Here is a 17,701-nt window from a genome sequence, read left to right as displayed (position 1 = left end):
GCAGCATTACTGTGCTCTGACACAGTGATTGACTTAAGCCTGTCATTCTCAGTCATCCTTCCATCCCCACTCGTCTCACTTCAAAATAAACTGAATGTGTGACCCTACCTTCCCTCTTCCGCCATTTCCGAACCGAAGAATGATCCTATCTCATGGCCATTCACATCAGTATTGTTTCTTGATTATGAAAATGAAATTACAAAATAAAATTTTGGATAAAGAAAGAAAATGTGTTCATTTTTTTGGTATGATTTAATCAATCTAATTGTACTTCACTATGCATCGTATCTCAAAGTCTGGAAAACTCTGGAATTCTCTAGAAAGAGAATGAAAGTACACCAGCAAGTCAGATTTATTGCACGCACATTAATTTACAGGAACAAAAGCAGTAAAAATGCACAGTGTGTACACTTGATATATTTACAGTGCACATTGGTTAAAAATTATTTTCATATATGTCATATTAAAACAATTAATACAAATTTCCACCTTTTGATAGACACTTTTGGCGACCTTTCAGTAGCTCCCTCTGCATACATTACTAAGCTACAGAGGATTCAGTTTAGAATGGTCGGTCACATCCCATTCACTTTTTATTGCAGTTGAATCCAGTTTGAAAACCATTCTGATTTTTTTGCCTAAAATTATCAAGTAAGAATTTGATAATTTGATAACTTTTCTATATGTTGCCCGTTCGATTGAATCAGGTAGAGGTATTGGTTTAATTCCTCTTCTTTTTCTTCTTGTTTTGCATGACCAAATACTTGCTGCAGAAGCTCTTTAATTAGCATTACCAGGGGAGATGTTGTGTCTGGCCATAAAAGTAGGGTAGGGACATAAAGTAAGGACATATGACTGACTGAATGATGATATTAACAGAGAAATTAGCTGACAAACATAGCTTAAAAGCACTTTAAACCTATTTAAGAGGTAGCACCATCAAATATATTTCGTACTAATATAACACTGATGACATGAAACAAAACAGGAAAAAAGAGATCTGAAATAACCAAGTCCACACATACAAAATTAAGATTGTTGTATCACAATGCGAGGGAAAAAACACCGAAAACTAGAAATACCAGCAACATAAAACATTGCACTTTTTCACCACTAGAGGTCCCCCATCTTTGAAGTTGTGGACGTCAATGGCAAACGTAAACAAAAGCCAGAATGGCCATCTATAAGCGAATACCCTCTCACTTCCAAAATAAACCAGTGGAATCACCAGTAAACATCGGGATGCCAGGAGTAATTCAGGAACACAATTCAGTGCATTTCACATGCCATTTGACCTCTGATACTGCTACTACAATACATTTGATTCTGACATTCATACAGTTGCATGCGATTCCCCTGAGGTATTTAAAAATACATTAAAAATACATGTTACAAACATGTAAAGTGTGCTTGATGAGTGAATCTGTAGACATGGTGAATCTGTCTGCGTACCATCTGTCTGGTGAATCTGTCTTCTGCCACCATGCAAAAATACGTGCTACTCGCTCCCATGAGTCAACGAGAATTTCAGTGGGTTTTCAAGGGTATTTCTGAAAAATACATCACATTTTAATGAGTTCCTCTCCAACACAGTTCTCACATTAACACACAGGCTTTACTTGAATACACATGCTTATCATGTAAAAACTAAAGGTGCCTTACATTTCAAGTTTATGAGAAGGGTACATAACTGTTACATAACCATTTCCAATAAAGACTGAGGTCACTTCCTCTACCTCAAATTCACTGCAGGTTATACTGAATGTGCAAAACAGAGTACAGATTTACAGGTGAAACCAGGACCAGCTCCCTTTATTAACGAGGCCAGTTGGCTTACCAGGAGGCCACATTTCCATTAAAATGCAAGACCCCTTGAGGCACCCCAACAGAACTGGGCCTGTTTGAAACTGGGAGGAATGCAGTTCTCAGTAAATGCGTCCTTGTGGATGAGTACTGACCTCCATGACTGTGTAGATCCAGTTGAGAGTCTCGTCGACTTTGGAGTAGATTCCGGGCTTCCCCTTGCGGCCGCAGCCAATACCCCAACTGACAATCCCCACCAGCTGCCACCGGTCAGAGAGGCGCACCAGGGGACCCCCGCTGTCCCCCTGCAGGGGAGAGTGAGGATGTGAAAATGCAAACATATAGCGCCATCAAGCAAAACCCTTATAGTAAGGTTATCCAGGACCCTTGCTTACAGATTCTTCCATTGTAGCTCACTGACAACTTAAGGAGCAGCCAAACCATTGCAAAATGGAGGCCATCATACCTCTTTAAAGATACATTTGTAAAACAAGTAAATGTAAGCATAAATTTTATAGTGATCATAACAGTTTCCCAGCATTCTCTGGGCTTGTATAAAGGACAATGCTTTACCTGTTTTAGTTCAATTCTTTGTTCAGCATTTCTGTATTCAGGATGGGACTGGACATTACAGCGCTGTGTGACAGACTGACACATTAAGGTGTGGTATACCTTGCACGCGTCCACCTGGCCTTCAAGGTAGCCAGCACAAAGCATTCTGGGAGTGATGGCAGGGCCGTAAACAGCGGGCCTGGTACACACCTCCCGGCCAATCAGGGGTACGGTGGCTTTCTGTAGCACAGATGACACTTTACCTACGGGAAAAGAGGCAGGTAAATTAGACTGATGATACCTGTTTGAATGAGGTAGCAATACTAAGCACAGTCTGATGGGTGAGTACAGAGGGTGACTGAGAAGAAGCATAAGATCACTGGCATGCTGTTGAGACTGACAGGTCACCCATTCGCCTTCTGACTGAGGCCTAAAGGGTGACCCAAAGGGTGTCATTGAATCCTGGATAGGACCTCAAAGCACCCTGCTGTTTCAGGTGTCTGAAAAAGTCAGGACTGCGTTCAGGTGGAGCAGTGTGTAACGGAGTGGTGGGGTGGACTGAATCCACAAGACCAGGAGGGGAGATTCTGAGGTATCAGGGATGCCTGGCAGGCCGGAACAGCACATTCACGCCTCAATTCAGACTCACATCTCTGACCATGCTCTGTGGAGGGGTGTCCTGGTGTAGTAACTTTTTGCCCTGAGCTCCTGATGCTAGATCAGTCAGTATTTTACACTCAACAGCTGGGGTTAGGGAAAGGGGGTTGGTAAGATGATCGGTTTTTAAGGGCAAAAAGAACCAAAGACGAGCCTGCTCTGCTCTTTTGTGTTTTGTTCTCCATAACAGGGTTTCATGTGGCCTTAATATTCCATGATGTAGGACTTACTCTGCCCTACTCTACATTGGAGAGTATTGTGGAGAACGATTTTGTTCTGTGAGTTTCTTATAGCATATTCCAATATGTTCTGCTTGGCGGAAAGGTGAGGGGATGAAACATACCTTTCTCCTCCAGGTAGCCCCAGCCTGTCACCACCAGGGGGTCCCCATCTCTTAGGTGAGACTCATGGGGGGGCAGACACACAGGGTGCTGGGTGGCTGTTGGGGTGGGTGTCATGGGGGGGGAGGGGTTAAAAACACAAGTAAGTTACCTAATTTACAGCAGCAGTGCACACACAAACATTTCATACTGGAGGTAAGTGCAACAATTCATAAAAACAGACACTGAAAGCACTTCAATGAAGGATAATGACAACAGTAACCATGGTGCCTGTTCTTCATAGCTTTATTCTACGGTAATTGAATTGTGCAGGCAAGTGTTAATTGATAAAATGATAAATTGTTTGTGGTGATCAAAACCTTTGGAATAAACAAAAACAGGTTTTTATGAGCTGTATTATTTTAAAAATCTGGGATTTGTAAACGGAGTGCACTCAATTTCAATGGAGCAGACACAGTAACATTGTGCCATTTATTATCTTGGTGTCATATTCCAAAATGGCCACTAGATGTCACAAAGATCTAAAATTTTCTCCATTACACTCTTTCCCATGCACAAGCTGTCGTAAGGTTTCTGACTATGTTATATTATGTCTACTTTGCTTCCTGTTTGCTTTTTTTTACTGTTAAACTCTGTATGGCTGTTTTATCTGAATGTCTTATCTGAATATCTGAATTGTGAACTTGCGATCACATTCACCTGGGAGAATGCAGGAAAGGAAAAGGAAAGCAGCCTTATATTTCAGGACAGCAAGTTACCTCCGATGGTGAGAGGTGCGGCAAGCCGTATCATGGCGATATCATAATCGTTGTTGGCGGGGTTATAGTCTCCATTGAGGATGATGCTGTCCACTGACACGCCCCCTGAGGACCCCATGTAGGTATGGCCCCCCACCACACGCCATTGACTCAGCTCCATCTTACGCCTGTGGGGTGTGTAAGACAGCGTGTGTGTGTGTGTGTGTGTGTGTGTGTGTGTATGTGTGTGTGTGTGTGTGAGAGAGAGAGAGAGAGAGAGAGAGACAGAGAAAGAAAGTGATTAAGTGTGGAGGCAGAAAAATGGCAAATGAGAATGTTAGAAGTTTAACGTGTTGTTCAACATGGCAGAAAAACAGCTCCCAAATGATGTTTTGTTTGGTTGCGTAAGATGGCAGAGCACATATCCATTTGACTGCATCCGTGTTCTGTTATGTTACATGTCAAACATGTAAGTGCCATGAAATGAGCTGGAGAATGTGGCAGATGTGTGCTGAATGTGATACATGTCAGCGTGTGCCACTTTTTGCAGTGTCACCCAGAGAGGCACTCACTCCTGTGTCCCGGTGGTGTGTACTGACCCAGAGAAGCAGTGTGCAGCTGTGATGACCCAGTGCGGTGACACCAGAGTCCCCCCGCAGGAGTGCTCTCCCGCATACTGCAGGCTGAGCTGCCAGGGCCACTGCTCAATGGCGGCTTCCGTTCCCCCCACAATGCGGCCACGACCCACCGGATTCCCGCAGTCTGAGGACACAGTGCAGATACAATGCACAAACAGGCACAGGTATGTGCGCGCACAAAGACACACACACACACACACACCTTACCAAAAAGTACTGAATGGATAGTACCAGACCAAAGTACCAAACAATGCAATGTAAGCCCATCCATTTGTCAAACATATATGATAATAAATTAAAACTAAGACTATGTAAAAAACATACAAAAAATGTCAACACACAAGAAGAATTTCCACAGAAGACTGGCATTTTGGTTATTCAATGTCTGTGTAAGCTTACAGGTTATATGTGTGAATGTGTGTGTGTGTTTGTGTGTTCATAGGTATGTGTGCTCCTATTGGCGTGTACCTGAGCAGGACAGTGAAACCACTGAACCAGAGGAGCACTCATTCCTGCAAGACAGGAAGAGGAGAAGAGACCGAATGAATAATTAGAACAGGCATCGCTTTCAGTTTTATGGATATTCCCATTAACACACAAACCGTAAGGTGCTGTAGCAGGGGTCACAGCCTCGGCCGAGTACATCTCATGCAAATTGGTAGGTTATAAGGAGCACATGTGAATACTCCTAACTTTATGCTGATTTAGAAATCCTAAAAAATCAAACAGTATAAATCACTTTCAAGCAAGAAGTACTCTTTATAAAGAATACAAATGCTTCTTTAATTTTCCACCTTTAACTTCTGCACTCTTGCAATTTTGAATGGCTATGACCCTCTTGTTGAACAGGTGCCATGGTCCTTGTCCATTTCATTTGCTTAATTACAGCAGCATTTGGGTGTATTTTGGCTGCAGACTGCATAGAAAGTGTGGAGGAGCAATAAAATAACAGCTCATTTCAAAATCTGCTTTTCTTTCCATTTGTCCGAATAACAGTTATAACCTGGACCTTTTTAAACCATCTTTCACTACTGCTTAGTTCAAGACGCCATCTCTAGCTCCAAAAGTACAGAATTATTGATAAAAAAATGGCATAATAAACATCACACAGAAAAGACTGAACCATGGGTGGGCACAGACAAAACATTCCCATTGTAAAAAAATATTACTCTCAGGGCTGGCAATTTCCCTTCTCTCAGTTGGCCCAGATAAGATACAGCACTGGAATGCTTACGATTAAATGTAAAATGGACCTAGATAAGGGTTCTCACTATCTAACAACCACAACCCCTGGGGTCTCACCTGTGAGCCACAGCCATATGAATAGTGGCAATTTGGGCCATGCTGGACTGGACAGAGCAGAAGGATGTCTTCAGAGAGGAGGAAAGCGTTTCTACTGGGATTTCTCTACTGCTGGGCTTGCTGGCAGAGATGGATGGTGGGTCACCAGTTAGAAGATGCATTTTCAACTGGGTGAAATTTTAATGTGAGATTGGTTATTATAAATGTTGGATTGTGTTGTAACCCCCAGGGTGAGGGTGCCCTTTGTGCAAAAAATAATTTATAACCATTTTATACAGTCTATTAGCTGTCAAATAACAACTGATAACAAAGTAATGTGACAAAAAAGCAGACTGGCATGACTGGTCCTGAGGCTCAAGAGTATAACTCACAGTGTGTAGCCCAGCTGCCGGCAGGCGGCCACAGTGTGCTGTGGACTCCACCCCTCCACGCACACTGTGCTCCACCCAAACGCAGTGCTGTATACCTGCAGCACACTGTTGTTAGACACCAGCCTCACTGTGGGGAGAAAGGGAAGGGATATTTAATCAGGTGAGATAAAATCTCTCTTTCAACCACCAACCACATTCTCAACTCACTACCTAAGATGTGTCAATCCTTAGTGGATCATGCCACTTAACCTTTCAAATGTGTTTAGCTTGTGCTCAATCTGACAGCTTTAGCCACTATGCTAAAGGAGGCAAAGCTGGCTTCCTTTGCTTCAAGCCCCTGGCTCCACCCTCCTCACTTGATCTGTACTGAGGGGTACCAGGCAGCAGATAGAGCTAGCCCTGCACTCCAGTGCTCTTCCCTTCCTCTCTTTAGGAACACTGATCAACTGAGACAACGCTGCCATGGTACCTGGGAAGGTGGCTCTGGCGGTCACGTTGGACACGCAGGTCAGCTCGTCTTCCCGTCCGGCACAGTCCGGCGACCCGTCACACACAGCTGCCCAGGGGACGAAACCCACCGACTGCGAGCAGAAGAAATACTTGCTGTCGAGGAATATCTTAACTACGAGTGCAGAGACACAGAGGAAGAGAGAGAGAAGAGGAGAAATGGAAGAGGTAAGGTCTTCTGGCACTGGTGACACTGGAATTCATACTATTGTAATTCTGTGGTTGAGTCTGGTAAAAATTTAATATAATAAGGGACTCAGTGATATCCTATAGATTATCAAACAGAAAGTGGAAACAGGACTCGCTGATATCTCACAGACTATCAGACAGGAAGTGGGAATGGGACTCAGTGATATCCCATACATTTTCAGACAGAAAGTGGACGTGGGACTCACTTATGTATCCAGCCAGACCGAGGACACCCAATATCACCGTAACAACCAGCACAACGATCAGGGTTAACTTCAGTTTGGCCGCCTGGTTCCCCTGGCGCAGTGTCGTCATTAGCTTTCTGGACTGTGTGGGTTTGATAAAGCCTGCAGACAACATGGAGTTGTTGGGGTGGGGTACAGGGCCATTAGCATTAGCACCATGATGGAATTAGCATAACCTCTGATAATATTTTTACATTTTCTGTGGTGATGAGTAAGTGGGTCATGTTTGATTTAACTCCATCAGCAATTTAAATGAATAACAACCTTTCAGCTTTACAACACTGAAAGCTCAGAAGCTCAGTCAAACCTCACCTTCGGTTTCCCCTGGGTGGTGCAGACCGATGCCCTCTGCAGCAACCTCTGTGTCCTGTTGAGAGGGGGATGGGCCAAGGGGCTGAAAGAGAGGGACAGAGAGAGGGGAACAAGTCATTACAGGCAAGCTGAACTGCGTGTCACGTGTAACACAGTTCAGCTTGAGTGCTGCTGTACCATCTTAATGTAAAAATTTGAAATTTTTGGTTCCTTTTTTTTGGAATCTCTAATTACATATATACTCACTGCTGTAGCCTTTACACTTGTTTAATAGCACTGAAGCATCATAACTGCAGCATTCTTGTTATTTCTAACAGTACAAGTCTCACTACAGGTAATGAGTAACTTGTATCTACATGGGTAACCACTAGAGGATACAAATGACTGTTGGGCAAGAAACCATGGTCAGCATCAGCCCACCCTACCCCAGCAAAGAGGAGCCTGTTATGCCCCACTCCTGAGGGCTCCTGGTCATACTCAATGAATGACGCAGCCCACACCTGAGGTTTCAATGTCTCGGGCTTCAGGGCTCAGCCAGAGTGCTTTCACTGTCAGTGCCACTACAGAGCCTGGGGCTTTAGACTCTTTCACCTCAGCCCCTCCTCACAATTCCCTTCTCGAAATGAATGCTGCCATGAAAAGTAAAATTCAGGCGAAACTAGGTGTGGAATGAATGCCAGAGGATGTTTGATATAGTCACACCCATGGCACCGAAACATTTTAACGGAATGGAACATTTAGCGTGCTTTGTTACTGTTCCCAGCTCAGCTCACACCATAAAATAGCATGGGGTCATTGCTCCAATCGGAACACAGGTGGTGATGAGAGGAGTGCGGACGATGACAGGACCACTCATTGCACACAAAAGGACAGGACCGCACAGTGAAGACGAACACTGTGGTTCTCTGTTTTTTTCAACAGCCCTTACATCAGATCTCAATGGTCATTTCTCTCTGGTCATCTTTAAAAGTCTGCAAATAGCCTGTAGTAGACAAAAACTTGGGCAAGCTTGCAAGCTTTTCCACTCGCAAGCTTAATCTCCAGCTATGCCTGATGTGTGGCTTTGAGGCATTTACCCTCACAGCCTATGTGCCTCGAGGCATCTGGTCTTTGTCAGTTAAGAATCAACTGAATGCATCTCACACTAATGACTTTAAAGTATTTCCTTTTGTGTTCCACAGGCAGTCATGAGTAATTAGCAAGACCTATATATGGATACTGGTAACCGGCTGGCTGATGTGAATTATTTATTATTATTTACATATGCTGCAGCAAACAAAACACACGTCAACACATAAACATACAGGAAATGTCATTTGGCCGGGTATCAACTTCACAGGTTTATACTTCACTCTAACTAGTCTTTAATCACAATTGGTAACTCCATTGAGTAAACTACAAGGGTCTATTTTTGCATTTATACTCATTCGCTAAAGAAACCATGACTGTGGATTCCGAGAACGGCTGCACCCGCAGACCACCTGTGAGCTGAGAATTGTGCTGTTCACGTCGTAGGGCTACTTGTGGAAAACACCTGGTGCTTACCATGCTGACTGTACAACACACTGGCTGTGCTGGTTCAGATGAAGCATTTTGCTTGGAAAAGATCCACTGGGAATTTTGGGGCTGAAAGTTTATAACCGTATGCATCAGAGTCCAGCCAATCTCTATTTAGTGGAATAAAGGCCACAAGAAGAAGAGTGAAAAGCTCTATATAATGAAATGTTTGTCTCCAGCCTGCAATGGTGGTAGCACAAAGACCACCAGTGTACATGAAATTATCTACTTTTTTAATGATGTCACATGATGCTGTGGTATCCCCGCTGACAGAGATGAGCCTTGAGTAATTGTATCCGATCACCCAAACAAGATTTACTGCTTAGAGATGGACAGCCAAATGTTGGAGAGTAATGAGATGGTTGTGGTTATTTTACTTTTACATTTTTTTTTTTTTTTTGAGTTCACGTTGTTATGAAGGAAGAACTCCTCTTCACAGCAGAGCAGTGGGTGTCCACTACTATTCACCCATGGGTGTGAAATTGACAGGAATCTCAGACTGAGGTAACACATTAAAAATGCAGCTACAGGTCATTTGCTGCCACGGCTACATTGGTAAGCATAAAAAGGTCGCCTTTTAGATGATGATGTCACATGTCGTGTAGCGTGAAGGCAGAGGGCGTCAAAGCTTTTCATTCCATTTGCATCCAGACACCACAAAAACATATGAATCAGCGCAGGATTTTTGACGACTCCAGAAAGTCCCATTCTATGCTGTCATTACAGTGCGTAAACAACCCGTCATAGTTAGTGCAGCACTGCGCAGAGTGGAATTGTGAGTATGAACACGTTCCATCCTGTGTTCGCATCAAGCAAAAATAACATACTATAGTTCATTTTGCGAAAACAAATCTGGTCTGCCAATCTGTCTACTTATGCAACAGTGCTGCATTTGCACATATATATTAAAATAGGACATCCAGAGCTGGCTAGTTAGCGCATGTTCCGTATGGTTTTATGTTAGTCTTGCTAACATGAAATGTATTGCAGTGAAACACAGGGGAACTAAAAGCTGCTGGTTGTGCAAAGTAAAGGTAGTTTTAGAATGCCACAGCTAGACCCCTCTACAGCACCCTGAAAGCATTGCCGTAGCAAACGCTTTAAGTTTTGATGTCAACTTTGTAAAGTTCCGGAAGTTGGAACTGGCAAATGAGATTACACATCATGGAGGCCTACTTTTGCAGGGATGACATATGTGTGCATACTAGTCTGTATACTAGTCAGATTTTAAGCGGTTCTAAGAAAGAGGACTTTGAGGACTGTGATGAATTTCTCCTCACAAATACAATGGATATGGAGGGGGAATGCAGCAACACCAGTTCTCTGTTTGAGAGACAAATTACTCTGTGACTCACAGAGATTCCCTTACAAGTTGCTGTGAGGAGTTCAGCTCTTTTCTCACTAAAGAAATACCTTGCAAGTGCCATCGAGGGATATGCTTCATGTTGCTGTTTTTACTAGCCTTGGTCAAGATGGTGATTCAGTGTAAACACTTGTCCTATAATTTGTATGCGGGAAACAACTGATTTGTTTACAATCACGTCATATTAGTTATGTTATATAACTAATATATATTAGTTATATAAAATATTAGTTATATTTTTAGAATACACAGGAATTCCCTCACTGAGTAATCATTTTCACTTTGCGCCTTCAAAAAAGAAATTAGCGTTTAAAGTAAGGTTTTTAGTTACTTCAATCTGCCTTCCTGAACATTGTAACTGAGAAACACTCTTGGATAACTCCGAAAGCAGATCAAGAAAAGGACTTGCATGTATGAATGGGGTGGTCAAGGTTTAGCAGGAACGGAACCTGAAAGTCTACGTTCTGTGTTGAAGTGTCATTTGTGCTGTCTACACATTTTGCCCTGCAGACTGGTTCGAAATGTTATGTACAGTATATCTCCATAGGCATGAACCTCACAAACCAGGGATCGCTTCAGGCAGCTAATGGTCATGACACTTTGCACCCTACATTATGTGTAAATTATTATGCTTATTCTGATGAAAGAGGTGCACTTGCAAAAACTGTTGTCCCTTTGGTGCTCGAGAGGAAAGTCAGACAAAATGGGAAAAATGAGAACATGTTATTTGCCCTTAGTAATTTATTGCCAGAGGCAGGATTGACACTCCCTTGTGGTTTCAGTCATTCCAGGTCTTATTAGAAACTGGGATAATGTAGAATGGAAACCATTGGAATGCCCCTTTACCGGTGCATGAGATACATGACTGCCAAATTAAACTCACCCATCACTCAACACAGCTGCCAATCGACCTGTCACTGCTCTCCAACAATGATGTTTCTCCCTGACTTTTCACAGCCTGTGTTTGTTTCCAGACTTCAGATCAATCCTCTGACCTGACAGAGCCCAGGTTCATTCATTTTTCACCATAGTCCCACTAACATAGCTCACGCGGAAAATCCGCTGTCTGACAATGCAAATATTAAGACCCTTTACTAAGATGTTTAATGCAACAGATGTGTGTTTCAGGAGGTACATGTGGATACTTGCCCACAGTGAACTGACTCATCTCAGACAGACCAGAGCAATGTTTGTTTTTTTCCAAGTGTCTCAGCTATAATGAGTCAAAGACTACACTGCCAACCCATGTGGCAGCATCACACTGTTCTGTGCCTTTCCCATGATCTGACAATGTTCGTTGTGTCTACCCAACTTCCTCTGGGTCAGCAGGTCTGATCCCATATACACTCACCGTCATTGTGCATCTGTTCCCAGTTCCAGCTCCCTTCGGTGTGATGGATGGGTCATCGGACATCGCAGGGAGATCTCCGTCCAAAATCTGTCCAAGCTCTGTGTCAGGAAGCTGGACGAGCCCCAGATCGTTCTCCTGGCAAGTCTTTCTGCAGGGTTTCTGCACCATATGGACCTGTGTTCCCAAGGCAGAGCTCTTCACAGTTGTCTACTGGTGACCAAGCCTTTTAAAAAACCTGTACTGGGACACCTATCACTCCTACCTGTCCTCTTTATCTGTTAGGCTCTTCCCTTTGACTCCGTCTACTTAAACGGCCCATAGCATAATAATGTCACCTGGCCTGCCTGAAACTAATTTTCTTGCTGGGCGTGGTTGATCCCTGCCAGAATTGTTTAGAATGTCCTCAATTACATTCAGGTGTTTGACTTCCCAGCATTTTCACACTGAGCTGTTGAGTCAGACCGTCAAGCTAAAAACAACATTTCCTTCTGATTAGGACATAAATTAACAGTAGCTGCCACCCAAACCTGATATGACCCACAAACAAAAAAATGGCACAAAATGACTGATGGAGACTGACCATGCCAAACTGAAATCTTAAAAGCAGAGGAAAAATATGTAAAATGCATACAAATCATTTAAAGAATCTAATGATGCTCTTGTTTGAAACCCTTAGAGTGCCATGTACAAAGGAAATCATTTTCATTAATTGTGTGACCCTGTAATGAGGGTCTCTGTATTTCAGTGTGCTGTATAAAAGTGATGCCCACTTTGTTACCCCGTATGGTGCTGTACTTTACCAGATCTCAACAGTCTGAATGGCTGTAAAGTTCACTTTGCTGTGCTAGCGTCACTCGCTCATTGCTGAACCCTGTGGGTCTGGCCCTTTAATTGTCCCTGTGAGCACTGTCTTCTGGCAGATAGTACAGTACCTCACACTGATCTGTCTCTGACTTCACAAAGTACTCACAGGAAGAAGCAGTTCAGCCTGTATACGCTGTCGGCTGTTGCTGTTTCTGTGGGCATTGTGCTTCCTCCTACATTATACATTATGAATACCTTATTCTTGCATCTTTTTTGTCAGTAGCTTCTAAAAGGCTGACATTCTATAAGATTCATTGCATTTTTGGCATGTGGCAGTACTTCAGTAATACTTAGAGTTAAGAAGCTATGTCTGAGCGGAATCAGAAAAACATATGATTTCACATATGAGTCCCATGGAGTCACTGGAGCATTTTAACCAGCCTGATTTACAAAGACACAAGTTCTCCCTTCATCAGCACCACCGCCGAATAATTAATTGTATTCACGTTTTTCCAAAGCGACTTACAAGTGAGGTAGAGTACAACACAAGCAGAGGGTCTGTGTGATGTGTGCATGTTTTCATGTTATTAGCGCATCTCTTTGAATATCAATATCACAGGCCCCCCTGTGGGGGATAAGTAACGGCCACCAGGGCCATGAAACCCGCTGGCACCGTGCCCATCTCTTCCATGATGTAGGACAGCCACCCCAGGGTTGGTGCCATACAAAACCAGCCCAAGTTTCAGCCATTGGAGGTGCTCTGCAAATCTAGTGGATCTACATCCTGCCTCCAGTGTCCCATTCATGATATTCAGTTTGCAGTGATTGACTGGTTTTTAGATTACACTGTGCTGTGACCAGAATATGTGAAACTGCATTTTAAAAACATACGTTTGCTGGGGAGAGCAAATACATGATCCAGCACAACATGCATAGCTTACATGTTTGACATGTTTTTGTATCCACTGGGCTGGGTATGCATTCAAACTAAGGTTAATGCCTGCTTTCTTCAAGAGCACAACAGCCATGCCCCACCTGCAACCTTCCGGTCAAATCAAGTTCTAGTCATTACGCCAGATGGCCGTTTCGTTTTCCAATATTTCCTCATACCTGACTTTCCTCTGCCTGTGCTTGCTCTAACCACACTGACTGCTTTTGTACGAGCTGGTTCTTTGCATGACGTAATAATGGCAGTCCCACCCAGTCCAGACTGACTCCAGGAAATGGAGGTTTTGGTATTAACAGGAATTAAACTGAGATTCAATAGGCCAGCATTGAATAATTATACCTCTGCTGGCACACAATACAAAACATAAACCTGTCTGTTTGCTCTAACAAGATAGAAATTGCTTTTTGATTTTAGGATTCAAAACAGATGAAATGGTTTTCCATTATTTGTATTTCTGCACAAATGAAACAATGCACTGTTTGTCCATAGAATTAACTGGGAAGTGTGAATAAAGCAAGGAATGACAGCTTCAGGAATTCTGAATTTTGAGTCAGTCACTCCCCCCCCCCCCTACAGGCACACCTTCACCTACACCCATTATGTCTTTTTAAAACCTCCTGTCCCAAGAGTTTAAAAACTGTTGGGACAGGAGGACAGATTGGGGAAAAGCTGAGCTGACTACAGCTGGTTTTACTGAAAGCATGAGGGGACTTATTGAACAGGCTACAATATCCAGGAGCAATGTTCAGTTCAGATCAACCGTGGTTGATTGAATTGTGGTTTCATACTCTTAGCAACTAGAGGAAGTATCTAATCTGACACCACATAAACATCATCATTAGTAAAATGGCTTGAAGGTCGGCTGTTTTCTTAATGATGTCAAAAGAAGGTATGTAGGTGTTCTGTGGAAGGACATTCCACTTTTCAGGAGTCAAGATCTCCTTGCTGGCTCCCTCGGTTTGCATCGCACAAGCACTTTTGCAATGAAACTAAGTGAAGAAACGGTGATGGCCAACTTGTGACCTCGGTTAACTCCTCTTCAAAAAACCCCAAATGCTAACAGTTCCTCTCAAGGTAAAAAGATTTGTTCAGTAGAGGTACGCATTTCTAAATAATGTGATTGATTGTTTTTCACTGCCTGTGTAAAATGGTTTAACCAGTTGCTGAAAAGCAGCACCATGTGTCTGTTACAACCTCAAAACACATTACCATTCAAGATATAAAGCATCATATTTTCTATCACTTGCCAGTAAAAATTTTAAAATGAGATCAACATCGTAAGGACCAGTTTTTTACCATGACCCAGAGATGTTCCCGCTGAAACAGTCCAGGGTCTACAGATGGAGACTGTTGCTACATAGCTAATATAGCTGCCACACTGTTAATTAAATAAATACATAAATAAGCATTTTTTAGGAAAAGAGTAGCTAAAACACTTTCAACACAAATGAAAGCATCTATTCCTTTGACTGCTCAGCGTAAAATAAGGGGAGAGACTCAGTGCAGTGTCTTTAATACGCTAATGGTAACATACGCACAGTTTCAGGGCCAGAGACCTTTAATGGGCCCTTTAGTTAGATCATGAATGAATGCGAGTTGATTCAAAGGTCAAGGAACAGACATTAACTTAAATGTAACTATTCTTATGTTTCCTCTTTCCTTTTTATTTTTTTTAATCTGTTCTCTTTATCTCTTCCCTCTTTGTACAGTGTGTGAAACCCTCTGTCTTTGCTCTTTTCATGTGTCTGAATACTTGTCCACATTGTCCTCACCAGTCTGTTTTTCTTTATCCCATATATTACATTATTGTCATTTAGCAGACATGCTTATCCAGGGTGATATAGTTTACAATTTTATCCAATTATATAGCGGGATATTTACTGAGGCAGTTGTGGGCTAAGTACCCAACAGCACTGCCCCAGCAGGGAATTAAACCAGCAAACTTTTGGTTATGAGCCCTGCTCCTCACCACTATGCCACACTGCTGCCCAATCAATATGCCCTTCCTCCACCAAAACTGTCAGGTTACTACTCACCATTTGTGTCTGTGGAAATCTTGGTGGGACTAGGTTAGGGAAAACAGGGGGCTGAGTTTATGGGAATTTTGGTTCAGTTTCTTCCTCTGCATGTAGTCCTGTATATGATATTGTAGTCTTAGCATAAAAGCTACATGGTACATCACTGGGCTGACTGAGGAAAGTCTCCACTGTTTAGAGAATCCTGTGCTTGTACAGCAGGTTGTTCCTGCATGACTCTGGTTGGCTGACTGCCACTCATGTTTTGCATTTATTTGGTTGCTGTCTGTCTTTGGAAGGGACTTCTGTCCTCATGAGTCATGATACATAATCTGTGCTGCAATAGTCTGGATATTTTGGTGTGCTTCCTTTCTGCTGTTGTGAAAGTGGGTACCATTATATTACGACATTGCATCCTCATTACTGTTGCAATTCATTACATTACATCAAGATTACGTCATTTAGCAGATACTCTTACCCAGAGCAACTTCCATGAAAGAGTAGGTAAGAGTAGTTATCGAGACGTACTACAAGAGATCAGTAAGATACTGAGTTAAGTGCTAAACAAGAGTAGAGTGCTTTTTTTAAAAGACAATAGGGACAGATAGGATAGATAGAGAGGAAGCCTGAAGAGGTGAGTTTTCAGCTTTCTCTTGAAGGCATCCAGGGAGTCTGTTGTATGAATCTCAGCTCATTCCACCAGTGTGGAGCAAGTACTGAGAACAGAGGCAGCCCAAAGTAGCAGAGCGCAGTGCTCTTACTGGCTTGTAGGCCTTGATCATGTCCTGTATGTATTGGGGGGGTGATCCATTAAGTCCCTTGAAGCAGGGTTTCTCAACCTTTTGCCTACTGCAACCCACTTTTTTTGTATGCCAGTCATCCACAACCCACTAAGGGGAGAAATAAAGAAATAAATAACTGAAATGCCTCTTTAGACTGCTCTAAGGCTACAGTACAGTATATGCTTATTATAATTAATTTCACAAAAACATACAAACATTTTCAATCATTAGGCAGACTATGAGGCAGACTGATTTTTTTTTTTTACTCATGTTAATGTGACACTTGAGACTGCCGCTCTGAAATGATATCCAGGCACGGTGGAATTGGGGAAAGGGCGACATACGACATTCGAAAATACGATTCGACAATACTGTCGCCCAAATATTGCAATGAGCCTTTTATGAAGTGCACTTATGGGCTGCGCCAGCAATGCCCAGTTCTATACTCCTGGGGCAACGGGAAATTTGTACTAAACTTCGCTTTCCTCACGCAGGTTTGATCACTTGCCTGAAAAATGAACAAGCGAATTTCACGCCACATCACAGCAAGCATGCAACGCTGCTAGCAAGTTTGATTTGAGATTTCTGGAAAATGGGTGTGGCTTTTAGCCCTACTTGAAGGTGATTGGCTTTCGCCAGGCGAAACTTTTGCTCAAGTTGAACATGTTATTAACTCAAGCGAACGCTCCTTTCGCCCATTTCGCATCGCTCGCACTTTCGCCGCGAACTCCGCCCATTGACCTCCTGCCATTGACTTTTCATGCATTCGCGTCGCTCGTAAATTTCATGTTACGTTCGGTTAAAACACACCAGAGAAAGTCTCGCGACCCCCTATAGAATGATCTGCGACCCACTGGTTTAGAAACCGTACCTTAAAGGATAGTAACAAGGTCTTGAACTTGCTTCTTGCTGCAACTGGTAGCCAGTGGAGGGACTCAAAGACAGGTGTTGCATGGGCCTGCTTGGAGAAAAGTTGACCATCAATCAAGCTGCTGCATTCTGGATAAGCTGCAGTGGTTGGATGACATATGCTGGGAGGCCGGCAAGCAGCACGTTGCAGTAGTCTAGACATAACTGGATAAGGGCCTGCATCACAACTTGGGCTGTGTGTTTGCAGTGGTTTGGCCTGATCTTCCTAATGTTGAACAAAAGGAATCTGCAGATCCTGGCTGTTGCTACAATATGCTCCTTGAAAGAGAGATTGTTCTCCAAGGTTCCCCCTAGGT

The 17,701-nt window shown here is 43.0% G+C and overlaps 1 protein-coding gene across 1 annotated transcript; it reads right to left on the bottom strand.

The window, feature by feature from the left end:
- Positions 1-1,743: 1,743 nt before the first annotated feature.
- LOC118774389 (transmembrane protease serine 4-like) lies at positions 1,744-11,931 on the bottom strand. Its single transcript, XM_036523735.1, has 12 exons — positions 11,926-11,931; positions 7,655-7,736; positions 7,304-7,444; positions 6,871-7,023; positions 6,402-6,528; positions 5,197-5,240; positions 4,686-4,852; positions 4,112-4,271; positions 3,356-3,451; positions 2,476-2,618; positions 1,959-2,108; positions 1,744-1,758 (listed from the first exon to the last, which is right to left on the bottom strand). Exons 1-12 carry the CDS (start codon positions 11,929-11,931, stop codon positions 1,744-1,746), a joined length of 1,284 nt encoding a protein of 427 aa, XP_036379628.1.
- Positions 11,932-17,701: the final 5,770 nt, after the last annotated feature.

The sequence above is a fragment of the Megalops cyprinoides genome, chromosome 3, assembly GCF_013368585.1.
Source record: "Megalops cyprinoides isolate fMegCyp1 chromosome 3, fMegCyp1.pri, whole genome shotgun sequence".
In the NCBI taxonomy this organism is placed as follows: Eukaryota; Metazoa; Chordata; class Actinopteri; order Elopiformes; family Megalopidae; genus Megalops; species Megalops cyprinoides.
Note: the sequence above shows the minus strand (reverse complement) of the source record. Positions and strands in the feature narration are given on the sequence as shown.